Source organism: Sapajus apella, unplaced genomic scaffold, assembly GCF_009761245.1.
Source record: "Sapajus apella isolate SASKATOON/1434 unplaced genomic scaffold, GSC_monkey_1.0 scaffold8, whole genome shotgun sequence".
Classification (NCBI taxonomy): domain Eukaryota; kingdom Metazoa; phylum Chordata; class Mammalia; order Primates; family Cebidae; genus Sapajus; species Sapajus apella.
In genome coordinates, this window is record NW_022436948.1 from 13,435,002 (window position 1) to 13,461,695 (window position 26,694).

At 47.5% G+C, this 26,694-nt stretch overlaps 2 protein-coding genes across 5 annotated transcripts in view; one reads left to right on the top strand and one right to left on the bottom strand.

The window, feature by feature from the left end:
• Positions 1-825, top strand: part of URB1 (URB1 ribosome biogenesis homolog) — a 74,979-nt gene extending 74,154 nt beyond the window's left edge. For both annotated transcript variants that reach the window (XM_032277038.1, XM_032277039.1), the window contains exon 39: positions 180-825. In XM_032277038.1, the coding sequence (XP_032132929.1) occupies positions 180-361 (182 nt within the window). In that variant the 3' untranslated portion in view covers positions 362-825. The remainder of the gene's footprint in view (positions 1-179) is intronic.
• Positions 462-24,432, bottom strand: MRAP (melanocortin 2 receptor accessory protein). 3 transcript variants are annotated; one of them, XM_032277042.1, is made up of 3 exons: positions 23,589-24,265; positions 8,607-8,706; positions 462-678 (listed from the first exon to the last, which is right to left on the bottom strand). In XM_032277042.1, exons 1-3 carry the CDS (start codon positions 23,692-23,694, stop codon positions 576-578), a joined length of 309 nt encoding a protein of 102 aa, XP_032132933.1. In that variant the 5' UTR covers positions 23,695-24,265; the 3' UTR covers positions 462-575. The 3 variants fall into 3 exon arrangements, with proteins under 3 accessions (XP_032132933.1, XP_032132932.1, XP_032132931.1); XM_032277041.1 differs by lacking the exons at positions 462-678; positions 23,589-24,265 and adding exons at positions 3,244-3,840; positions 24,327-24,432; XM_032277040.1 differs by lacking the exon at positions 462-678 and adding an exon at positions 3,244-3,840 and having other exon boundaries at positions 23,589-24,078.
• Positions 24,433-26,694: the final 2,262 nt, after the last annotated feature.

Sequence of the window (26,694 nt, forward strand, 5' to 3'; positions counted from 1 at the left end):
ACACAAAAGTTAAGCAAAGGCAGAATGAGTTGTCAACTCGGTCAGCTCACTTGGGTTGCGCAGGCCGGTGGCATGGTTCATTTGGGCACTTGGCAAAGCCGGTACGTCGTGGGCAGGATGACCCATTTTCCAGCTGAGCACGTGTGCGTTCTAACAGCCTATCCCCTGCTCCTGTTCAGCGTCCGCAGCATTCCTGGTGTCCCTCTACATAAAGGATGTCTGGCTGGGGGCCCAGCGGCCGAATACCCTCTTAACCCACATCCGGATGGTGTGTGAGGACGCAGACGATGCCCTGAGCAGTGAAGAGGAGGCCATCGTGGTGCTGTGCAAGGACGTCGCCAGTGCAGCCCCGGATGCTTGACTTCTGCCGGCCAGCGCCGTACGCCCTGATGACCAGAGCCTCGAGCACAGCATCAGCTTCCAGAAGTTTGGTTGAGTCAAGGGTTTCCAGAGAAGGCACGAGAAGGACTTTATTGAACTGGCCAGTAAATGATAAACTCGGGCCTGTGTGCCCAGCGTCAGAGTTGCAGGGAGGGAATGTGGGGACTTCCAGGCCATGAGGCCCCTCCAGTGCGTCAGGCCAGCCCGTCCTCTCTAGGGGCTTGGAGCTCATTCACAGGAAGTTGCTCAAGTTGAGGCAGCACTTCTGAATGCTGAAGAGATTCATGCGTGTTAAAGCTGAAATGTCAAAAGGTGTCAGATATTAATGAAGAGAGATGTTTACGGTTTATTTTTCAGCCAGGCGCTGTGGCTCACACCTGTTATCCCAGCACTTCAGGAGGCCAAGGCGGGTAGTTCATCTGAGGTTAGGAGTTTGAGACCAGCCTGGCCAACTTGGTGAAACCTTGTCTTTACTAAAATACAAAAATTAGCCAGGCGTGGTGGTGCATGCCTATAATCCCAGCTACTGGGGAGGCTGAGGCAGGAGAATCGCCTGAACCTAGGAGGTGGAGGCTGCAGTGAGCTGAGATCGCACCACTGCACTCCAGCCTGGGTCACAGAGCAAGATTCCATCTCAAAAAAATAAATAAAATTTATTTTTTTATAAAAAGTCATAACAAAGTTTAGTATGGCTTTTTGAATAAGTTAATTTCTGCCAGTGGTTGTTCATTATTTTATTAAAAGGATGTTACCCTGAATCCTTAAGTATGAAAGCGATTTGACCTCTGCTTCGAGAAGACAAGCCTGTAATGTTGAAAGCTGTACTTCAAGGAGGGGGTTTAGAACTTTATAACTGTTTTAATAAATGTCTATTTTTGTAAGGTTTTTGTGTTTTCCTTTAATTGATGTTAGGAGGCTATTTTTGTTCCACAAATGTTCTGCATTTATTTTAAAGGTCAGAATTATACTATTAATGATCATATATTAGTTGGTAATGCAGCTGACAAAAATCATGAAATTTCGTGTTTTTCCATTAAAATTTCTATCTGTTCCTTTTGAACTCTCTTGCACAGCTGGGGCTCGGGGTCTGCTCCGCAGCCTAGGACGCGGTGGTTTCATTTGCCATGTAGCATACAGAGTGCTGACCGCGCCTCAGTTTTGTCTGAAACAGTTACACTTTTTCACCAGGGCTCTTGACAATGGCTTCTGTTTTAGGTGACTTAAAAGCGTTTTTTTTTTTTTTTTTAGGTGGAGTCTCACTCTGTCGCCCAGGCTGGAGTGCAGTGGCATGATCTTGGCTCACTGCAACCTCTGCCTCCCAGGTTCAAGCGATTCTCCTGCCTTAGCCTCCAGAGTAGCTGGGATTACAGGCACCTGCCACCACACCCAGATAATTTTTGTATTTTTAGTAGAGACAAGGTTTCACCAAATTGGCCAGGCTGGTCTCGAACTTCTGACCTCAGATGATCCACTCGCCTTGGCTTCCCAAAGTGCTGGGATTACCGGTGTGAGCCATCGCGCCCAGCTGGTGACTTTAACCAAAGCATGAGTAATGCTTATCAGCATACAGTCCCTTCACCACAAATAGGGCTCATTGTCTACAAAGCAAGGGTCACTTGCCTCCCCTGTCCCCTTTCCTACCCAAATAAACCTTACAACACTATTCTTTGAGACTATCCTGAAGTTGAAATTCCACATTTAGGTCCAAGCTGGACTCAGGCAAGCACTGCTCCAGCGAAGCCTTCTCTTCCCAGTTCCCCTTTATCTTCATCCACCTCTCCGCAGCATGCCTATGGGGACTCCTTTGGTTACAGGCACCTCTGCTCATTTATCCAGAGGGCATTGGCCGGAAAGACACTGTCTGGGGAATATCCCTGAGCTCCGTGCCTCTGGGGGCACACGGAGGGACATCGAGCAGGCGGGGTGAATTTCACGGCTTCATCCCCGGCTCCAGGCCTGAGCTGCCTCCCGGGTCCTTAGGACCCAGCAAGTCAAATACATGCAACCTCAGGCGGTGACCAGGGCTCCGCAGCCGAGTCCCAGCTCAGTCAAGTGAGGACCCGTTTCCAGCAGCTCACCCTCGTTTCTGCATCTCTGGAGCTCATCAGTCCTGCTTTCTCTGTTCTCCCTTCCAAATCCACTGCCCTGATCTTGTCGGTGTATTTTCCAGCCACTCAGTGAGGAGGAAGGGAATCTCCTCCCATGGGGAATAGATTGTACGTGGTCTTCACCTGACTTGAAACAGAAAATGCTAAATTATAAATATTGTAAGTGCTATGGTTAAAAAAAAAGGAGGGGGGCACAGTTATTTTAAAAATAAAACCCACCAACTCCCTCCCTGCCTGAAAGCTGTAGGGGACACGTGGGTTTTCTGGGATTTGCAGTGTGATGCTGTCTCCTCTCCAGGGCCAAGGCTGCTGGGCACTAGAGGACTAGATCTTTCAGGGACCCCCACATCCACTGTCACATAGAGACACATCCAGAAAGAGACCCTTGCTGCCAGCTTCCAGGGCTCTTCGTGTTCTATGACAGCATTTGGGCATAGGCCCTGCCTGCCAGGTCTGGCTGCTGACAGCGATTGGCTGCCTGCCCTCCAGGGGAGACACTTCCTCAGGCTCTGTCTTCGAAAGGCTATGGGGAGGCTGAAGCTGCCACTCAGGTCCCCTGACTGCAGCAAGCTGACCTGGCGGGCCAGATGCCATCACATCTGGGGGAGCCGGAGGGTGTCGGTGGAGGTTGGATGAGAACTTACCCTGCATCTTGACAAAGGTACAGACGGACCAGGTGAACTCAGGACTGATAACACATTGCACAGTAATGGTAAAGTGACATGGTCAAGATTAGTAAGCAAACAGCCTTTCCTCTTGATTTCCATATATTTTATTTTCTTATTCCCTAAACAAACATAAGCCATAAGCAAGCAGGCTAAGTGTGCTCAATAAAATCAGCAACACCTGGGATGACCTCTGCGCTCGAGGGGCCACTGCAGTCTTTGTCAAAGGCATAGGATGCTCTAGTTGCACTTGACCTACGTGCCCTTTCTGCCACATGCAAACAGCCTCCAAGAAGAACAAAGACGTATGTGTCCAGGTTGGTTTGATTTCACCAGTCCACGCAGCTATGGCCATGATTCACTGACATCAGTTCTGCAATTGAGAGGTCCTGTCTCCAGGGGGAGGCTCGCTGGGCTTGCTCCTGATGACGGGACCCCCATCGAGGGTCATTTCCCAGAGGAGAGTGGGGTGGGTCTGGAAGACCCCCGGCGGCAAGGTGGAGGAGCTCTCCTGTCGTAGCGGCTGGTCAGAGCCAGTTCTGCTCCCTGGCTCCACTGAGCGCACCAGAGCCTGTGAGGTCCCCAGGGGTTCCCTGCGGTAGCGGCAAGGCAGGCACTTCTGGATGCAGAGGTGAAGGTTGAGGCTGTGACTCCAGGGGCATGTTTGGTGGTGCTTGGGACTGTTCCTGTGAAAAGAAGCAGAGTGGGAGGCAGGCGTCAAAGTTGCTGCAGAACAGCCCATGGCGGGGCTGGGGGCTGTCCTGCTACACCTGCCATCGGACCAGACCCCATAGAGAAGGCCACACAGGCAAATTTCTGAGAAGGGTGAGCCAGCTCACAAATGTGCCATTCTAGAGAAATGTCAGAGAAAGTGCTTTGTTGGGAACTAGGCCTCGGGTCTTTCCCTGGAGGCCACTTCTTTCTATATTCATTTAGGATCAGGCTAAGGGGCGGGCTGACCTCCCATCCAGCCCTGTATCTGAGTGTAGCTCATTTTATATCTGTACCCCAAGGCAACTTGTATCTTGTTGATACGATTTGGTCCACATAAATCTCACCTTGAATTGTAATAATCTCCACGTGTCGTGGGAGGTACCCAATGGTAGGTAATTAAATCATGGGGCAGGTCTTTCCCTTGCTGTTCTCGTGATAGTGAATAAGTCTTGAGAGATCTGGCGGTTTTAGAAAGGGGAGTTTCCCTGCACGTGCCCTCTTGCCTGCCACCACGTAAGACGTGGCTTTGCTCTTCTTTGCCTTCTGCCATGATTGTGAGGCCTTTCTAGCCTTGTGGAACTGTAAGTCCATTATCCTCTTTTATAAATTACCCAGCCTCAGATATATCTTTATTAGCTGCTGAGAACAGACTGATACACTTGGCTAGATATGCGTCCTCCCTGGGTGGATTCTCCTGCTGGGGAGGTGCTGGGGCAGTGGACATGGCTGCCTGGAGTGAGCCCCTGCCATCACTTCCCAGCTGCCTTCAATGTCATCCATAAAATAGGACAATATTGCCTCACAGATGTCCTCAGGATGAAATAAGGTGATATATAAAACGACTTTAAATGTGGTTACAATGCTAACATGAATGAAGAGTACCAGGTGATGAGCCCACTGGGCAGAGGTCCTCTTTTCAGATGGCACTCGTCTAAGAATGCCCTCCTTCCTTCCCTTCCTCATGGGAAGGTCAGCTCCTCAGGAAGTGACTCCTAAATCTTGCTAAGGATCCACTTTGCTGCCCTGAGCATTCAAGATCTGTTACCAAGTACCCTGAGAGCATTTTCTTTAGTAAGCACTGTGTCTGGTCAGGATACACAGTGTCATCAATTTGCCCCTGTGAATAGCTCAGAAGGCCTCACCCGGGAGCTGGGCACAGAGGGGGCAGCCCCTGGGCTTGCCAGACCAGACTGGGGAACTTGGCATCGGGAGGATTACTGACAATCCTTGCACACTCCCCGGCACAGGGCAGCTGCAGGTCACCTCACAAGAGTAGAAAAGAAAGGTGACATCACCCAATTATCCCTCAGATGTGTCTCAGGTGTAAAAATGCATTTAAAATGGGCTGGGCATGGTGGTTCACACCTGTAATCCTAACACTTTGGGAGGCCGAGGCAGGCGGATCACGAGGTCAGGAGATCGAGACCACCCTGGCTAACACGGTGAAACCCCATCTCTACTAAAAATACAAAAAATTAGCCGGGCATGGTGGTGCATGCCTATGAAGTCCCAGCTACTCAGGAAGCTGAGGCAGGAGAATCACTTGAACCCGGGAGGCAGAGGTTGCAGTGAGCCAAGATCACGCCACTGCACTCTAGCCTGGGCAACGGAGCAAGACTCCATCTCAAAAAAAAAAAAAAAAAAAAAGTGCTTAAATTGAATGTGATTTCTAGAAACTGAAAGAAAAGAATGCATTTCAGACTGGGTGCGGTGGCTCCCACCTGTAATCCCAGCACTTTGGGAGGCCAAGGCGGGTGGGTCACCTGAGGTCAGGAGTTCAAGATTGGCCTGGCCAACATGGTGAAACTCCATCTCTACTAAAAATACAAAAATGTAGCCAGGCGTCGTGGTGGGTGCCTGTAATCCCAGCTACTTGGGAGGCTGAGGCAGGAGAATTGCTTGAACCTGGGACTCAGAGGTTACAGTGAGCCGAGATCACACCACTGCACTCCAGCCTGGGTGACAGAGCAAGACTGTCTCTGAAGAAAAAAAGAGTGAGAGTGTGAACGAATTTCTTTATTGTTCTAAAGCTACCTTCCATATGTGACCAAAGGTGAGCAGAAATGGCCCGGCAAGTGTAGCCCTGGTGGGTGACACAGGTGGGGGCGGGGAGAATCAGAGACCCCTTTGAGGTGACACTGGGCTGTGGTGTGATTGTCCCCACAAAAACTCGTGTGGATGCCTGGTCCCCAGTGTGGCAATACTGGGAGGAGGGGCCTTTAAGAGGTAATGAGTTCGTTCCAATGGATGAGTCTCTTTTTCTCTAGACTGAATTAGATAAGTTCTTTTTGCAAAACGAGGCCCTCACCAGAAGCTGGGCAGATGTCGGTGCCATGCTTCCTAGACTTCTAAGCCTTCAGAACCATGAGCTAAATAAGCCTCTTCTTCATAAATCACCTAGTCTCAGGTATTCTGTTACAGCAACAGAGAACACTATGGCACTGTGTGAATGCACGCGTCCACCGCTCCTCGTAGGACCTGGTGTGGGACGCATTGGCTCAGGGCTCCAAGGCCCCTCAGCTCTTCCTCAGAGCACTTCGGCTCATCTTTCTGCTGACCAGCTTCCCACACTTAGGGATTCCAGTTCCCAAGACTTCTGTCCGTAATGGCTGTAACGGTCCACAATAGCACCCAGCCCTACTCCTCCTCCTGGACCGCTCAGGGCAGCCCCACAACCACCAGGTTTGTCTCTCAGCTTCTAGATTCCAATTTCCAAAGACAAGAATCGGACTGGCCCCTGCCCTTTTGTGGGGCCACACATTGCCAAGGGCACGGGCCAGCCACTGGATAGGCCCTCTTTGGTCAGCGATGGCAAGTTATAGGGTCCCTCCTAAGAACAGTCATTAGGAGAGCAGCAGCTGTGGGGGCCCTTTCACCTAGAAGGGAACATTGGAGGTGGCAGCCAATCCTCTAACAGAGGAGTTAACAGAAAACAAGCCAGGTTCCAATCGCTGCCTAGAGCCCTGGATTTCACCTCCGGTTTAGTGCACACAGCAGGCATCCGATAACAGATAGTGACCAGAGGTGCTTAAGTAGGCATCTTTCTTTCTTTTTCTTTTGAGACAGTTTTGCTCTTCTTGCCCAGACTGGAGTGCAGTGGCGCAAGCCCTGTTCACTGCAACCTCTGCCTCCTGGGTTCAAGTGATTCTTCCGCCTCAGCCTGTCGAGTAGCTGGGATTGCAGGCATGCACCATCACACCTGGCTAATTTTTTTTGACATTTTTAGTAGAGATGGGTTTTCCCTTTTGATATTTTTAGTAGAGATGGGTTTTCGCCATGTTGGCCAGGCTGTTCTTAAACTCCTGACAGGTGATCTGCCCACCTTGGCCTCCCAAAGTGCTGGGATTACAGCTGTGAGCCACCATGCCCGGCCAAAGGTGAGGCTCTGATGTTCCTGATGAGCTGGCCGGCAGGACTTAATGCCCGTGGTGTCATGCTGGCTTCATTTTCCTGAACAGCTGTACTGAGCTATATTTTCATTTCACTAAGTTGACTCACTTAAAGAGTAATTCAGCGGTCTTTAGCACATCCACAGAGTTGTGCAACCATCACCATTATCTGATTTTAGAACTTTTTTTTGGAGACAGGGTCTTGCAGTGTCACCCAGGCTGGAGCGCAGTGGTGTGATCACAGCTCACTGCAGCCTTGACCTGCTAGGCTGTAGCAATCCTCCCACCTTAGCCTCCCAAGTATCTGGGATCACAGGTGCACACCACCATGCCCAGCTAATTTTATATATGTATTCGTGGAGACAGGGTCTCAAACTCCTGGGCTCAAGTGATCCTCCTGCCTTGGCTTCCCAAGGTGCTGGGATTACAGGTGTGAGCCACTGTGCCTGGCTTAATTTTAGGACTTTTTTTTTGAGATGGAGTCTCACTCTGTTGCCCAGACTGGAGCACAGTGGCGCAATCTCGGCTCACTGCAACCTCCGCCTCCCAGGTTCCAGCGATTCTCCTGCCTCAGCCTCCTGAGTAGCTAGGATTACAAGTGTGTGCCACCACGCCTGGCTAATTTTTGTATTTTTAGTAGAGATGGGGCTTCACCAAGTTGGCTAGGCTGGTCTTGAACTCCTGGCCTCAAGTGATCCACCCACCTTGGCCTCCCAAAGTGCTGGAATTACAGGCATGAGCCACCATGCTCAGCTTAATTTTAGAACATTTTTATCATCCCCAAAAGAAACACTTCCGTAGTCATTCCCCATTCCCTGCTCTCCACACCACTTTAGGCAGCTGCTAATCTGCTTTCTCTCTCTGGATTTGCCTACTATGGATGTTTTGTGTGAATGGAGTTCTGTCAGTAAGGGACGTAACAGTCCATAATGGCAACCAACCCTAGTCCTCCTCCTCACCACTCTGTGTCTGTCTTCTTTCACTTAGCATGATGTTTTTGAGGTTCATCCATGTTGTAGCATGGATCAGGACTCTGTCGCTTTTCATTGCTGAATACTATTCTGTTGTAGGGACAGAGGTCGAGCATCCCAAATCCGAAAATCGGAAACGCTGCAAAATCTGAAACTTACTGAGCACTGACATGATGCTCAAAGGAAATGCTCGCTGGAATATTTTGGATGTTTGGATTTGAGATGCTGAGCTAAGTAGGTATAATGCAAATATTTTAAAATCCCAAATCTGAAATACTTCTGGTCCCCAGCATTTTGGATGAGAGATACTCGACCTGCACTGTTAACTCACTGGACAATGTCTGAGTTACCCACAGACCCACACCCCTTCTTACTCACCTCATCTGCGGGGAGCCCGGCCAGGACATGTAGAGCAGAATGAGGAAGAGGAGCATCACGAAAGCAGCCAGGCTCACCCAGAGTGCGATGACGATGGAATCTGCGGGAGGAGGAGATGCATCTCAGTGTCGGTTTGATGTTGACATCAGGCAACACCGAGGATTAGTAAGGAGTCCCGGGTATTGTGGAACGAGGGCCCTGAGGGTTTGGTCGTCCTCCAGCCTCTCAGCTGTTACCATGGGGAAGATCTTCCATTAACAATAACTTTGGGAAAGAACAGGGAACCAGGAAGTGTTTTATTCTCAAGGCAGCTGGCCATGGGGTCTGTTTAGGGTGATTGTCTGTTAAGAGGAAAACAGTGAATGGAATTGTGTGCCCGCCACCCCCATGCATCTGCTTGCCCGGCTCCTAGTGCTGCTCAGAGGAACAGTCCTGAAGGATGGGAGGGAGAGGGGAGGGCTGTGAGCAGCTCCGTGTATCAGGAGGGACTCCTGGGCCCCGGAGGGATGCAGCGCCTCCCAGGGGCCATTGGTGGAACAGCTTCAGAGACCCCAAGAGTTGAACACTTTAAGGAGGATGTGCGCTGGGCTGCAGGGCTCAGGTGGAGAGGCCCTTTCCTCTCTACAGCAGTTAAGCTAGGTCTGCTCAGGCCTGGATCAGTGAGGCAGAAATAGTGAGTCTCTCTCTCAGGCAGAAAGTCTCATCCTGGGCTGTGGCAAGAAGGAAAAAGCACTCGTGCTACCAGCCTGATGGCTGTATTTGTGGCCTGAGGCTAGAGAGGGAAAGGGAAACCAGGAAACACACTTAGCCTCTCTGGGACCTGGCAGGCCAGGAGGGGACCTGCCCCTTCCCAGGCTCCAGTTCCAGAACGTTCGGCAAGTTGCTTTGGAGCTACTTTCCAGTCCGACAGTTTTTCTTGGTGGTAGTCTGTGGCGATGGGCAAAGGGCATCCGGCTCATAATTAGGGTCTGCAAGTGTCTTATCCGAGACCAACTGCGTGATGCCCAGATGCCCCAAGCTGGGTTATTCTAGACACCTACGTATGTGGCCAAAAGGGATTACTAGAGGATGATAGTTTAAGGAGAATTCGTTGAGCACCTTCTGCGAGGGTCTGTTCAGGATTCAGAGGGGGCTAACCCAGCACATCGGAAATTGCTTACTCCCTCCATTCACATGCAATGTTCCACCCCCAGCCTCCTCCTCCTCTGAACTTTTGCAGTGCTTCCAGCACTAATACTGTGAGCAAATGAATGAGAGAATGTGCAAACCACTGAAAGAATGAATAGAGTGAGAGTAATCTACATACAGGCGGAGGTGGAGGCTCTGGGGTGAAGAGTGGTATTTGAGTAAAGGGTGTCAGCTCTGCCCTCTATGATCCCTGACAGATAGAAGGAAAAACCGAGGACTCCTAAGAGTTGATCTTGGACCCTAAAATTTAACATTAAAAACAAGGTATAGTGAGCTGGGCACAGTGGCCCATGCCTTTAATCCCAACACTTTGGGAGGCCAAGGTGGGAGGATTACTTTGAGCCCAGGAGTTTAAGACCAGCCTGGGCAAAACCCCCATCTCTACAAAAAAAAAGTTTTAAAATTACCTGGGCATGGTGGTGTGTGCCTGCAGTTCTAACCACTCATGAGGCTGGGGCTGGAGGATCACTTGAGGCCAGGAGTTCAAGGTTGAAGTGAACTCTGATCATGCCACCACACTCCAGCCTGGGCCACAGAGCAAGACGCTGTCTCAAAAATCAAAATCAGAGGCTGGGCACAGTGGCTCATGCTTATAATCTCTGCACTTTGGGAGACTGAGGTGGGTGGATCACCTGAGGTCAGGAGTTCAAGACCAGCCTGACCAACATGGAGAAACCCCGTCCCTATTAAAAAAAAAAGAAGAAGAAAAAATAGAAACAAAAAATCTAAAACAGGGTATAATATAAAGTCACAGTACTTGCAAAAGAATCACGAGCATCCACTGCCTTGTACTCATCAGCAACTTGGCATTTACACTCCGGGGGGCTGGGACAGCAAAGCCCACCAGGCTGCTCTCCTGTCTTTAATATTGTCTCCGAGCTGAGAAACTCATGCAGTCCCCTAGAGCAGTGGACTTTTTAAAGGCACCTCTGGATTCCTGGGGAAAGGGAAATGAGGTTGGATTGTCTGTCCTAAGCTTAAGGACTTTTTTTTTTTTTTTTTTTTTTGAGATAGAGTCTTGCTCTGTCACCCAGCCTGGAGTGCATTGGCACAATCTCAGCTTACTGCAACCTCTGCCTCCTGGGTTCAAGCAATTCTCCTGCCTCAGCCTCCCAAGTAGCTGGGACTACAGGCAACTGCCATCACACTCAGCTAATTTTTGTATTTTTAGTAGAGATGGGGTTTCAGAATGTTAGCCAGGCTGGTCTCAATCTCCTGACCCCATGATCCACCCGCCTCAGCCTCTCAAAGTGCTAGGATTACAGGTGTGAGTGACCACGCCCGGCCAGCCGAAGGGCTTTTGAAACAAGCCTCTGACTCTTAGCCTTCCTTGCCCACCCACTGTTCATTGTTCTGCTCTCCCCAAGAGTCACAATCTATTTTACAACCCTCACGTGTAAAAATACACATGCTTTCTGAAAATGTGATTGGAAGTTTTATTCTGTAGGGATATTTTAGGTTTCTGCAGACACTAACGCTCTTCTTCCTTCATAAAAACAGTACAGGGTTTGAGGTTTTACAGCACTTAAGTAAGTTCTGCCAGGGATCTAAGGGAACAGCTTCAAACTCAGCGCCTAAGAGGCCTCTTCTCCCAGACTGACACTTGTCTGAGTCCTTGTCATCATCCTTAGATACTGAGCAAGAAATAAGATGACAGGTTTCACAGAACACAGTGTCTTCAGACAAGTGGGGTTTAAGTTTTGTCAGACCAAAAGGCAATCCTCAGCCGCTAGTCATTTTCTGTACTAAAATTGCTTTCAGCATGTTCTGTTGAAAAAAACAGGTAAGAGAATACTGTTCTTTTTCCTCTTTCTAAAGGTTCACTCAAGTGCTTGGAGAGAATATTTTGCTCCAAGGACAAGAGGTGTGACTCTCCAGTGCTGGAAATGTTGAGACATCCTGGGCTGGTTTTCCCAACAGGGAGCCCCAGGCTGGGCTGACAGTGAAACTGATCCAGCCATAGAAACTCCACCTCCTCTCCTCTCCTCTCCTCCCTTCTCCCTGCCCGTTCTTTCCTCCTTTCCTTCCCTCTCTCCTCTCTTCCCTCCTTCCTTTCATTCCTTCTCCTCTTGGTCCATACTGGTAGAATGAGGGGAATTAGTCGTCAGCAGCGGAGTGACAAGGAATGGTTCTGGATGACATGGCCAGGCTGCATTTCATCTTGGGGGATTCTTGTCCTAACTTGGAGTTAACAAATTCGTCCACTCTGCGGGCTCCCTGCTTAGAGTAGGCACTTCTGTTTTGTTAAATAAACGGTTTTAGCATTCCTCCATTCTTCATTTAACTAATGTTTGGGTTCCAGAGTTCTAGCAGAAAATCAAGATGTGGCTGGGTGTTGGTGCCTCATGCCTGTAATCCCAGCACTTTGGGAGGTCAAGACAAGAGGATAATTTGTGTTCAGGAGTTCGAGGCCAGCCTGGTCAACCCAGGAGGTGGAGGCTGCAATAAGCCAAGATCGCACCACTGCACTCCATCCTGGGTGACAGAGTGAGACTTAGTCTCAAAAAAATAAAAAATAAAAAGCTTTTTTCCTTATTAGGGAATAATAATGTGGGTGGTTAAGAACCCAGGATCTGGAGGTGGGTGTTCCCTGGCTAATCTCTAAATCTTCTCATTTGTAAACTGAGGACAGTAGCTCCTATATAATAGGTATTACTTGCATGGAATTATATATGTTAGGAGAATTAAAATATGTATGTGTAATGCACATGGCATCATTTCTTGTTCCATGTTTATGAAGTGATTTATAAATAGAACTAAGATTGTTTCTGTTAAGAGGATTTGTGGCAAGTAATACCATTGCATCCTTCAAGCTCACCCTAATGTCAGATATAAGTACAGGGAATTATGAGGCGGGGTGGCTCATGCCTGTAATCTCAGCACTTTGGGAGGCCAAGGCAGGTGGATCACTGAGGTCAGGAGTTGGAGACCAGCCTGGCCAACATGGTGAAACCCTATCTCTGCTAAAAATACGAAAAAAAAAAAAATTAGATGTGGTAGCTCATGCCTATAATCCCAGCTACTCAGGAGGCTGAGGCAGGAGAATCACTTGAACTTGGGAGGCAGAGGTTGCAGTGAGCTGAGATTGAGCCACTGCACTCCAGCCTGGGTGACAAAGTGAGACTCCATCTCAAAAAAAAAAAAAGGAATTGTGGCGTAGGTTACGAGTTGTCAACACTAAGGTCAGCCCTTGTGTGCTTCTGTCGTAATAGAAACTTGCTTGTATCGGGACACATGGCCGCCTGGGTTAAAGACTCCATTTTCTTGCCTCCTTTTCAGAGAACCATGTGATAAGATTCTGACCAATGAGATATGAGTGGAGCCCTCACAGGACAGCTTATAGGAGCCTCCCTCCAGGGATTGCTAGACTTCTAGCACCGTGTGTCCTTTCTTATTCCCTTACTCCATGTTGCTGCCTGCACGTGGATGTGATAGTCAGAGCATGGCTTGCAACATGAGGATGAGGGCGGCCATATCCCACGGATGGCAGAGCAATGAGCTGGAAGAATGTGAGGTCCTAAGGACTCCATGGAGCTGCCTCCTTGTACACTGAGAGAAACTAACTTCTGTTTCATCTGGTACTCTTAGTTGTACCAAATTTTTACCAAGTCAGCAAAGAAACTGACATTCTCAGTAAACGTACCAGAACTTAAAATTCCAAGTAAAAGGTGATCTTCAAAATAATCGTCCTCTCTCTACCATGGAGTCATATAATTATTACTAAAACACACGTATTAATCAAACACTTACAGGATTCTTCTTTTGGAACTACCTTCAAGGACTCACACATAGACATAATTCTGCTACATTGTGAGATATTTCATTTATGACATACAGATGGTATCAATCAGCTTACCCATTTCATTCACCTCACTTGTTTCTGGGTGAATCATAACTATTTCCAAAAAGAAAATTCATCCTCAAAAGATATACAAATGTACCACAGCAGATGTTTCATAGAATGTGTCCTGGCCACCCAACGATGTCAGTTCAAGAAGTTGTTGAGCAACAGCAGAATCATTTAAGCATAGCCCCTCCCCCTGGGGGCCACCTTGATGGAAATTCATTCAGATGTACACATTCTGGTATCGTTGTTTAAAAATTACTTTCACTACTTGTGTCCTGCCCATGGGACTGATCAATTGCAGAATTTGAAGTTGCAGTTAAAGTTTAGGCCTGAAATTGATTGCTCTGAATGAGAGGAAAAGAGTTATGTGGGGTTGTTTTGTTCAATCTGTACTTTGAATTTTCTACATTTGTACAGAGAAATTGGTTTGTGATGTCTGTTTGTTCTCTTGCTTCCAATGTTCAGAGAAGCAGATGAACAGTCCATCCTATTGAAGCAGCATGTCTGCAGAGGTCAGTGTGGACTATGACCAATTCTTCCTAACCCATAGCTAAAGGGAAGGAGATATGTTGACCTGAGAGGTAAATAATCGAGCATCAAACCAGGCACTACTCAAGGGAAATCAGCCCATCCTGCTCTCTGAAAGGGATAAATAGGCTGGTGTCTGGAGACTCGCTATGTTACAATAATCTGTATTGTCGCTGTAAGATTGGTTTTCTTCTAAGCTTAGCCTCAGAAAAGGGCACAGATGAAGATCAAACATGTAATTAGTCAATTCAGGCAGGGCCTCAGGAAACAGATTTGCATTTTCCACCTTGACGACAGACTGTTGTGATTCTTAACTTTTCCTTGGAATTGTCAGAGGCCCTGTCTGAAAATCACAAGGGCAAAATCCCTATCAAGTGCCTGCAGCAAAATCACACCAGACTTTGAGCAGTCCCTGGGAGAGGGCAGCCCAGAGCCTTCAATTCAGCACTGACTGCTCCATATACAAATATATATAAATCCCTAGATGTTTCCAAATATCTGCCCAAACATGATGGGAAATATTCCAGCATATGTATGTATTAGTCTGTTTACACATTGCTGTAAAGAAATATCTGAGACCGGGTTATTTACAAAGAAAAGAGATTTCATTGGCTCATGTTTCTGCAGGCTGTACAGGAAGCATGGCAGCTTCTGCTTCTGGGGAGGCCTCAGAAAACTTACAATCATGGCAGAAGGCAAAGGGGGAGCCAGCACTTTACACGGCCAGAGCAAGAGAAAGAAAGAGGAGGTGCCATACACTTTTAAACAAAGAGATTTCATAACTCACTATCATGAGAACAGCACCAAGGGGACGGTGCTAACCCATTGATGAGAACTCTGTCCCCGGATGCAATCACCCACGACCGTGCCAGCACTGGGGATTACAATTCAACACGACATTTGGTGGGGACACAGATCCAAATCCTATCAGCATAAACACAAAAATCTTAAAATCCATCCTGCTTGTTAGGTTAATGCATGAGCCGTGGGTGTTCTTTGTATTTTGATTCCTCCTCTACTTAGAACAAGAGTTGAACCCAGACTGGCCTCACACATTTCAGCCAGCTGCCCAAATGGCATTCTAATGAAAACGTGTGTGTGTGTGTGTGTGTGTGTGTGTGTGTGTGTGTGTGTAGATAGATGGAGTCTCACTCTGTTGCCAGGCTGGATTACAGTGGCACGATCTCGACTCACTGCCACCTCTGCTTCCCAGGTTCAAGTGATTCTCCTGCCTCAGCCTCCCGAGTAGCTGGGATTACAGGCACCTGCCACCGGAATTTTGCCCTGTTGGCCATGCTGGTTTTCAAACACCTGACCTCAAGTGATCTGCCCCTCTTGGCCTCCCAAAGTGCTAGGATTACAGGTTTCAGCCACTGCGCCCAGCCTAGTGAAAACACCTGAGCCAGAGCTGTGCCTTTTTACTCCCATCTCCAAGCACCCCTGGGCTCTGGGATCCACCCTCAGCTTCTTCCTGCCTTTGGTGTGTATTACTGCAGAGAATGTTTGCAGAGCTGGGGTGTGATGTTTTTCTGATTTGTTTGACTGGGGAGGAGACCCAGGCTCCAAAGAACTGACCAGCTGAGAAAAAGTTGAATTCATCAGCAAGGAAGTCAGCAAAGGAAAGTCACCTGCTTTCTGCGGTATGACCGCTGTCTGCCATCACCTCACGCATGCTCACCTCACCCCACGCCTGAAGCCATGGAACAGCATCCCTGAGACTACCTGACACAGATTTTTGCTTTAGCCTGTTTTAGACTTCTGTTTTTTATCTGAATTCAAATACTGAGAACAAAAGTACACATAAAAGCTTCACTTAACACACAAGAGTGGAAGAAGTTTTACTCTCCCCAAGGCCATTGTTTACCGCAGCAAAATCCTGGAAACATCTGTATGTTCAAAGATACAAATTTCTATAACACCCTGCAAAATTTTTGTGAAAGAATATTTAATGACATGAGAAAACAAAATATGAGGTCAATATGAACAGAACACAAAACAGTGCAGTGAGATCCTATTATATATGATAATGCATTAATATTAATAACTATATATTATATTAATAGTGATATATATTACTATCATGTATATAATATATTAATTTACATATTAATTAATATGATAAGATATTAATAGTAGACACTCTCTGGCTGCTTCAGCTGAAATCCAAGACTGAAATCCAATCCAAAGGTGCTGTTATGGTCAGAATATTGTGTCCCCCAAAATTCATATGTTGAATCCCTAACTCCCACTGTGACAGTATTTGGAGGCAGGGCCTCATCTGACGAAATTTAGATGACATCATAAGAGTGGCACTCCCATGATGGGATTAGTGTCCTTCTAAGAAGAAGACAAGACACAGAATTCATTTGCGCCACCCCCACTATGCCCACTGCCACGAGAAGACACAGCAAGAAGACGGCCATCTGCAAGCCAGGAGGGGAGCCCTCGCCAGACACTGAATCTGCTGTCATCTTGATCTAGGACTTCCAGTCTCTGGAACTGTGTGAAAATAAATTTCTGTTGTTTAAAACACCCATCTATGGTATTTTGTTACATTGGCTTGATCAGACTAAGGCAGGTGCCAACTACTTAAAGTTTGATTTTGTGATGCTTGGCTCTGAAGCATTTTTTTTAGAGATGGCAGACGGGACAGTGTGTGGAGTCTCCCACAACCCTCACTCTGTAAAAGAGGGTGGGAGGCTGCATTAGTCTGTTCTTGCACTGCTGTAATTACCCTAAGGCTGGGTAATTTATGAAGAAAAGAAGCTTAACTGGCTCACAGTTCTGCAGGCTGTACAGGAGGCATGGCTGAGGAGTCCTCAGGAAACTTGTAGTCATGGCAGAAGGCAAAGGAGAAGCAGACACATCTTCACGTGGCCAGAGCAGGAGGGAGCCGTGGGAGGCGTCACGCATGTTTAAACAACCAGATCTCACAAGCAGTAACTCACTATCACAAGAGCAGCATCGAAGGGGAAATCTGTCCCCATGATCCAATCACCTCCCACCAGACACCACCCCCAACATTGGGATTGCAGTTTGACATGAGATTTGAGTGGGAACACAGACCTAAACCATATCAGAGGCTCTTCCCCTGCCCTTGAGTCAGGCTAGAGTCTGGAATGTGCTCCAGAAAATCTCCAGAGCAAGAGGCTCAGCAGCTGGTGGCAGCGGAGTAGAGGGGGGTGCTCCCATCCTGGTGTCAGAGAGAAAGCTGTGTGTAGTGCAAGACACATTAGAGGGTCTTGGGGGTGGGTGGGCTCAGGGCCTGGAGCTGGCTAAATGGATGGTGGAGTGACTCCAGGTGGGGTTTGTCTGAGAACAGAGAGAGGAGCTGGCAGAGCAAATAAAGGAGAAGCATCCATTCTGTCATGCTGGGGAAATAGGAAGCGCTAACCTTGAGTGGAATTCAAGGATGGTTTGTTTTTAAACATTTAAAAAATGTATTTCATGGGACTGGACATTTGCTTTGGTAACTAAAGTAACTCCAACATTTCTTCAAATTTAAGAGTGAGTGGTGCAGCTGTGAGGCATGGAAAGAGCCAGTGCCACTAGTTAGGTTTGCAAGGCAGTTGACAGAAAAACGAAAGCAGCCTTCTGAGTGCACTTGATACATCTTGCTCTTTCAGAGTACTGGTTCTGTACATTTATGCAGATTCATGAGAAAAAGGACTAGAAGGATATTGTGGCAGTCTGGGCCTAATCAGGAGATAGAAACCATAGAGTAGTTTAAACAGGGAAGTTTAAGATGAAGAACTATTAAAGATGATAAAAGAGTAACTGTAAGGCATAAAGGAATTCCAGACCTCATAAGGTTCCCTAGGGCTAAGGGAGAGTGCCCACGTGCATTAGTTGTTAGGGCTGCTATAACAGGGTACCACAAACTGAGTGGTTTAAACAACAGAAAGCTCTGTCCTCAAGATTCTGAAGGTTGGAAGGCCAAGATCAAGGTGTCAGCAGGGTTGGTTTCTTCTGAGGCTTTTCTCCTTGACTTATAAATATCCATCTTCTCTGTTTCTTCTTCCCTCTGTGTGCATCTGTTTCTTAATCTTTTCTAATAAGGACATCAGTCAGATTGGATCACAGCCCACCCTCATAACCTCTGTCAAGGTCCTATCTCCAAATAGAGTCACATTCTGAGAGACTGGGGGTTGCGGTTTTTAGGAATTTTGGCCCTTGACACCAAGAAAAGGCAAGCTTGGAAAGGGTTCAGATCTCTTTGGAGAGAGTGTGGTTTGGCCACCAGATCAGAGAGACTTCCTGGGCTGGCCTGGAGCTGATGTACCAACAATGGATGGCCTTCCAGAGTGCTGGTGGGAGCAAGTGGGGGTCTGGCCAGGAGGCAGTGAGTGCTCCCCAGATCACAGGTGAATTGAATCATGGGGTGGTTTGCAGGGTGCACAGGACTCTGGTTTCCCTGTTGAAATGGCTGCCGAGAGGTTATTTCCCCACTGAGGCTGCAAGATGTCAGAGGAGCCATGCCCTGGCCAGTAACTGGAGCCGGTTCCACCAGATGTCCTCATATGGACCTCACTGCTGCCCCCCCCCCCCCACCCTCCTGTCGTGCCCAGAAAGCTGACACTGCTCACTTCCAAGGAGGAGTTCTGAATGGAACCTCATGGTTTATCTCAGAGCATATTTTGAAGGGTGCGTTCAGAGCTGAAAGGCAATCATTGATAATGGACACAGACATCCATCATGAAAGTTAACAATCTGTGTAAGAGCTGCCTGTTTCACGTCGTTTGTTCATTTATTTAACAAAAAGTTATTGTCTGCCTAATATGCGTCGGGCACAGTTGAGTATTGGGATCTAGGTTCCTATTCCCTGGTTCATATATTCTGGTAAGAGTCTGCCCACTAATCACTACAATGTCCTGGGAACAACCCTGGAGGCATTGGAAACTGGACTTTAAGCCACTGCTCTGCAAATATGTAGCTGGGCACTCTCAAGCAAGTCACTTGGCTTCTCTGGGACTGGTGCTCCATACGCTTCCATTTCCATATCTAAGACACCATGGGTTACTCACTCACTCACTTAAGTTGGCCTCTGCTTCCCAGACTGCCAACTGCTAAGGGTGGGATTCTTTTCAACTTTATATTTCCATCCCCAGCACATCACATAGTTTCAGCTGTCACCCGCCACCTTACATTTTTTGCCACTGGGATATTTTAGCAAGCAAATTGGCTTTTGTTTTTTCCCCTACTTACAATGTTAAATGACCCCACAGCTGGCAGAAGTCCTCTGAGGCTGGCCTGTGAGAATCTGACCCCTATGTGGCCTGTAGCTCCTATCTTCATCACTCTTCCCAAAAACTTCCTCCCACAACTCTCACACTGTAAAAGAGGGTGCGAGGCTGCATTAGTCCGCTCTTGCACTGCTGTAATTATCCATGTCATCCTGGTCCAGGAAGCATCTCTGCATATGTGAATGTAACTGTTCTCTACCTGGATGATCCCTTTGTCTATCAGACAAATTCCTGTAGATCCTTCAGGCTCAGATTCTCTGTACCTTCCCTGGGAAACCTTCTGTATTAGTCCGTTTTCATGCTGCTGATAAGGGCATATCCGAGACTGCGTAATTTATAAAGAAAAAGAGGTTTAATGGATTCGCAGTTCCTTCACGTGGCTGGGGAGGCCTCACAATCATGGCGGAAGGTGAAAGGCACGTCTTACATGACAGCAGACAAGACAGAATGAGAGCCAAGTCAAAGGGGGAACCCCTTATCAAACCATCAGATCTCATGAGGCTTATTCATACTGTGAGAACAGTATGGGGAAAACTGCCCTCACGATTCAATTATCTCCCACTGGGTCCTTCCCACAACACGTAGAAATTATGGGAGTATAATTCAAGGTGAGATTTGGGTGGGGACAAAGACAAACCTTATCACCTTTCTTCACTTGCTGGGACCTGCCCCTCTTCAGACCTCTTACTTCTCCCTAAGGGTCTCCTTCAGTGTGCTTCACTAGCATCATTTGCAAAGCTGCAGCATAATACCACTAATCAAAAAATAGTTTATTTATTTATATTATTATTATTATGAAGATGTGGTTTCATTCTAGTTGCCCAGGCTGGAGTGCAATAGCACGATCTCAGCTCACTGCAACCTCACTGCCTCCCAGTTCAAGGGATTCTCCTGCCTCAGCCTCCAGAGTAGCTGGGATTACATGCACATATTTTTAGTAGAGACAGGGTTTCTTCATTTTGGCCGGGCTGGTCTCAAATTCCTGACGTCAGGTGATCTGCCTGCTTTGGCCTCCCAATTACAGGAGTGAGGCACAGCACCTGGCCCAAAATATACATATATATATATATAATTTTTATTTTTTGAGATGGAGTGTTGCTTCTGTTGCCCAGGCTGAAGTGCAATTGCACCATGTCGGCTCACAGCAACCTCTGCCTCCTGGGTTCAAGTGACTCTCCTGCTTCAGCCTCCCAAGTAACTGGGATTACAGGCAGCCCCCATCACACCCAGCTAATTTTTGTATTTTTAGTAGAGATGAGATTCCTCCATGTTGGCCAGGCTGGTCTCAAACTCCTGACCTCAGGTGATCTGCCTGCCTCAGCCTCCCAAAGTGCTGGGATTACAGGTGTGAGCGACCGCGACTGTCAAAATATTTTTTTAAAGATAGATTTCCTGATAGAGTTTAATTTGCCTGGGTCTCCAATAAGCTGGGTAATTTCCTCAAATTACAGATTTCATGGTTTTCATTGTCTGTATGAAGGTTTGGGAGAGAGTAATTATGTCTCTCCCCTAAGATATGTAACTTGAATAATTTCTTTTTCTTTTTTTTTTTTTTTGAGATGGAGGCTCTCTCTGCTGCCCAGGCTGGGATGCAGTGGCACGAACTTATCTCACTGCAACCTCTGTTTCCCAGGTTCAAGTAATTCTCGTGCCTCAGCCACCTGAGCAGATGAAACCACAGGTGCCTGCCACCATGCCTGGCTAATTTTTGTATTTTTAGTAGAGATGAGATTTTGCCATGATGCCCAGGTTGGCCTCAAACTAATCAGCTCAGGCAATCCACCCGCCTCAGCCTCCCAAAGTGATAGGATTATAGGTGTGAGCCACCTCTCCTGGCCTAATTTTTGTTAATTTAAAAAAAGACTTTTCTGAACACAAGCTGGCATTTTGTCCAGATAGATACGTAGCCTGCAGTTCTGAACTTTTGGCCATATGCACCAGTGGGCTTTCATTTCAGCCCTGCCGCTTTCTCCCTGGATGTCTTCTTATCGTGAGTTGTATAGTATGTGCAAAAATCTGCATTTCATTTCATGATTATCTGCCTCACATCGGAAAATCACAACAAACCTACTGTCCCCGCAAAAGCTACCGCACAGTTCTGGGGACATAGTACATGCCCAGCAAACACAGATGGGTGCCTACATTTCACTTCTAGAAGTTATAAATGGCACTGGGACAGAAGGTCTACCTAAGAAGACACTCTAGATGGCTGTTCCCAAGGGTTCTACTATACCCGGGCTTTGGCTCACTTTATTAAATAGTAGCATCTAGTTTTGAGCTGGTGTGTAACTTTCTTTCTGTCTTTCTTTCTTTTGAGATGGAGTCTCACTCTGTCACCAGGCTGGAGTGCGGTGGCGCGATCTCAGCTCACTGCAACTTCCATTTTCTGGTTTCAAGCGATTCTCCGGCCTCAGCCTCACGAGTAGCTGGGACTACAGGCAGCACCACCATGCCCGGCTAATTTTTTTTGTATTTTTAGTAGACATGGGGTTTCACCATGTTGGCCAGGATGGTCTCAATCTCTTGACCTCGTGATCTGCCCGCCTTGGCCTCCCAAAGTGCTGAGATTACAGGCATGAGCCACCGCACCAGGCTGTAACTCTCTTTCATGTGAAAATCATCCGATTCTTTCAAATGACTGTATTTACTTTTTCTTTTTTATTTCATTTTATTTTTGAGACAGGGTCTGGCTGTGTTGCCCAGGCTGGAGTGCAGTGGTACGATCTCATCTCACTGCAACCTCCACCTCCTGGGTTCAAGCAATTCTCCAGCCTCAGCCTCCCGAGTAGCTGGGATTACAAGGCGTGGTCAACACACCCGGTTAATTTTTGTGTTTTTAGTAGAGACAGGGTTTCACCACGATGGCCAGGCTGGTCTCAAACTCTTGACCTCAAGTGATCTGCCCACCTCAGCCTTCCCAAAATGCTGGGATTATAGGCATGAGCCACCGCGCCCAGCCTGCATTTATTCTTTTCTGTGTGTTTGTGCAGATGGGATCTCACTATGTTGCCCAGGCTGGCCTCGAACTCCTAGTTTCAAGCGATCCTCCCTCCTAGGCCTCCCGAGTTTCTGGGATTACAGGCGTGAGCCACTGCAGCCAGCCCTGTATTTACTGTTTGACAGACAGTATGTGATTACAGTGAGTGAAATATCCAAGGAACCCAAGACTTCTTACGGGCTCGGTAGTGCATGGGTTTCCAGGGCTGAGACCCAACCTTCCAGGGTTTTGCTTTTGTTTTGTTCTCATGCTCACTTACTCATCTAATCTGTCATTGTGATCAAGTAGCTGGAGTCCTCAGAGAAGAGTGTCCACATAGTGCCATGTTAGCCAAGAGATAAGGAATCCGAGGGCAGATGAGCAAAGAGAAGCAAACTCATGCTGGTTTGTCCTTGCTGAGACCATGAAGGTTAAATGTATGTTGGCATTTTAATAAAAATCATTAAATCCTGCATCTTAGGGATGGAGAGAATAACTCTCCCAAATCAAAATACAGACCATGGAAAAGGCAAATCTTTAATTTGAGGAAGCTCGCTCAGCTTATGGGAGCCCCAAACAAATTAAACAATAAATCTGTCCTTAAGAAAATATTCTGGCCAGGCGCGGTGGCTCATACCTGTAATTCTAGCACTTTGGGAAGCCGAGATGGGGGATCACTTGAGGCCAGGAGTTCCAGACCAGCCTGGGCAACCTAACATGACTCTATACAAAATACACAGAATTAGCCAAGCATGGTGGCATGTGCCTGTAGTCCCAGCTACTTGGGAGGCTAAGGTAGGAGGATCACTTGGGCCAGGGTAGCTGAGGCTGCAGCGAGCTATGGCCACACCACTGCACTCCAGCCTAGGCAACAGAGCTAGACCCTACCTTGAAAATAAAATAAAATAAATGTAATGTAATATAATATAATTAATATATCAAACAATAAAAAATAAATGTTCTGTTTCCAAAGTGTCTTTGTGACTTAGCAGGTTAATTTCAGACTTATTACAGAAGTTAACAGACACAATTCCTCTCCCAGCTCCATTCATTTATATCTACGAGTGAACTGGCCACACTGCTGCCTCCCTGTGATGTCTACTGGAGTTAATAAGTGAATGCAGAGAAAGCTGGGAGTGCCCAGTCATTTGGGCCGGCCCCCAGCCTCTGTCTGGCCGGCTCCTTTAGTTCAGACTTACATTTGTGAGCTTTCAGCTTCTTCTCGTCCACGGGAATGAGGTCCAGATAGTCCAGGTAGTATTCATAGCTGTAGTATGGGGCAGAGACATTGGTCCCGTTGGCCATGTCTGTGGCACTGGACAGTCAGTGTCCAGGCCAGCAGCCTTGCCTCTGGAGCCAGGCACCAAGCCCCTGGGAGGAGATTGCCTCACTGATGTCAGTAGGAATCGTCCAAGTGTGTCTGTGGGTCTCCAGACTCAAGGCCTGCCCACTTATCAGAGCCGTTTGGCTGGAAGAAAGGTCAGGGGGGTGTGCCTCACATCTCCAGCGTCCAGCAGAGTCTCCTGTTCTGCCCCTTCTTGATAAAACTCCAAGGCAAACAGAGCAGAGAGGTGGGAGAACAGCTAACCAGGGCAGCTCTGGGATGCCTCTCTGTGTAAGAACAGGCAGCCGGGCAGGAAATAGATGCCCAGGGCCCCTTAGAAGATGCCCAATAGGGCTAGAAAGACAATTGCTTTTTGCCTTAAGTACTTGAAAAGTTAAAAAACAAAACAAACAAAACGCAAGCACAGCGGTGCCCTTGACTTACATTTCAGCAATTTTTGGTGCTATTGAGCAACAACGAACCCGTTGGCTTAGATTCAATATCTTAAGGCAGAAACAGAGTGATGTCATTCCTGAACTTGTAAACCCCTGGCATGTCCTCACAGCCAGTTAATTAAAACCAGAAGAGAGCCCCCTGCCCCAACAGGATGCACCTCTCCGCTTTTATCTAAGCCCCCAAGAACCAGCCAGCAGGCTGCATTTCTTCAGACTCAAAAGGCTGTTTATCTGAGCCACGACCCCATGTGGTTCGAGCTCTTGGGAAACAGAGTCCACTCAGCGCTTGGCTGACACCCACGTGACACAGATTCTTCTGGGTTTCTGTAGGGTTTGACTCCGAATAATACACCCTCTTCTAAGATCCTTGGACACGAACAAGAAGAACATTCGGAATGTCTGGAATGTGCAGGGCCACATGTGAGAGGAACCCTAGAATTTAGCCTTTGAAAATTGGAAAGCCAAAACACACAGCGTAGGTGGCCTTTCCCTCCAATATGCCCAGCTTTCTTGTGTTCTTGATTCAGGTCTACGCTGTCAGAACAAAGCTGGGTATTGACAGTGTAGACAGTCCACCCAGATAACTCAAGCCCCTCTGCTGGTTTTGCTGTGGTCTGCCATGCCTGAGGCGTCCCTTGGGGGGCACTTTAAGGGCAGTTCAGTTGACCAGAAGGGGAGGAATTAAGTTCTTGTGTTTCCAAAGTGAGGGGCAAAAAATCCACTTGAAAAGTGATATAAAACCCCTGCTCCCTCTACACTCCACACTTCTGACACCAGATGTGGGAAGTGGAAAAAGTTCCTTTTTAAGGTTTCCTTTATTGTTAGAGAATAAGTGTGCTACTAACTTCATGAAGCCCTATCCTACGTAGCCGTTAGACATGCCATGCTTACAGGCACGTAGTACATTCTATGTCCTTGTACTGTAACCAAGATATCTGTGCCGGACGTGCTCACAGGCATGTCCCTGCTCTCCATTGCTTTTACCTGTTTAGAAAAGTTTTAAGTTGTTAGCCAATTGGGTATTAGTAAGATTGTGAGGTCTGCCTCCAGCCAACGGAGATCAGACACAGCAGTAAGGATGACGCCAAATGCGTAAGAAATAAAGTTGTGTGTTTCCCTTTGTTCTTTGTACTCTCATGGCACGATGGTTACCCGGAGTACCCTTCCTGCAGTCCAGGGAGTAAAAATTGCATTGGCTCAAAGATCCTTTGTCTCAGTGCTGATTTTTCTTTGCGGCACCGAGCGTCTATTTCCAACATCTATTTCCAACACCAGACGTGGGTTTTTCCATACAAAGCAGTTTCCTATTCTTGGCAGCCACCGACTGGGTGTCCTACAGTGTAACTCAACCCTGACATTATGTCATTTGCTAGAATGGCTCACACACATAACTCAGGACAGTGTACTTACCAGATGACTGGTTTGTCATAAAAGCATACAACTCAGGAACAGCCACGTGGAAGAGACATGGGGCAAGGTATGGGAAGGGGTATGGATTTTTCCATGCCTGACCCAGGTGGACCCCGTCCAGCACCTCAAAGTGGCCAGATGTTCCTGAGTATACTACTGTACACATGCCTCCCAGGTGTGTACAACACTGCAAATCACACCGCTATTCTGGGCTGAATTGTGCTCCCCTAAAATTCCTAAGTTGAAGCCTTCACCCTCAGTATCTCAGAATGTGACTGCATTTGAAGATAGGATCTTTAAAGAGATAATTAGGTTAAAAAGCCAGGATAATGGTTCTAATCCAAGATGGCTGGTGTCTTGTAAGAGGAGGAGACTGGGATACCCCCAAGGCACAGAAAGATGGTGATGTGAAGACCTAGGGAGGAGATGCCCATTGACAATTGCAAAGGGGCCTCAGAATAGAACCAGGCCCACTTATTCCTTCATCTTGCACTTCTAGCCTCCAGAATTGTGAGGAAACACATTTCTAATTTTCTCTTTTTTTTTTCTTTGTCTCAGACAACTTTTTTTACATTGTGAATTACGGGCATGTGCCAACACGCTCAGCTCATTTTTGCATTTTTAGTAGAGACGGGGTTTCTCCATGTTGGCCAGGCTGGTCTCGAACTCCTGACCTCAGGTGATCTGCCCGTCTCGGCCTTCCAAAGTGCTGGAATTACAGGCATAAGCCACCGTGCCTGGCCTATTTTTATTTTTTATTTTTTAAGACAGTTTTGCTCTATCACTCAGGCTGGAGTGCAGTTACACAATCTCGGCTCACTGCAACCTCTTCCTCCTGGGTTCAAGCAATTCTGGCTCAGCATCCCTAGTAGCTGGGACTACAGATGTACGCCACCATGCCCGGCTAATTTTTATATTTTTAGTAAAGACAGGGTTTCACCATAGTGGTCAGGCTGGTCTCGAACTCCTGACCTCAGGTGATCCACCCACCTTGGCCTCCCAAAGTGCTGGGATTACAGGCATGAGCCACTGTGCCCAGCCATTTTTTTTTTTTTTTTTTTTGAGATGGAGTCTTGCTCTGTCCTCCACGCTGGAGTGCAGTGGCATGATCTTGGT

Bases quoted from the DNA above. Each gene is read 5' to 3' on its own strand.
- MRAP (XM_032277040.1), bottom strand. From the start codon at position 23,694: ATGGCCAACGGGACCAATGTCTCTGCCCCATACTACAGCTATGAATAC. The intron at 8,707-23,588 runs GTAAGTCTGAAC...CTCCTCCCGCAG, and splicing joins GAAGCTGAAAGCTCACAAAT to ATTCCATCGTCATCGCACTC. The intron at 3,841-8,606 runs GTGAGTAAGAAG...TTCTTTTCACAG, and splicing joins CCGGGCTCCCCGCAGATGAG to GAACAGTCCCAAGCACCACC.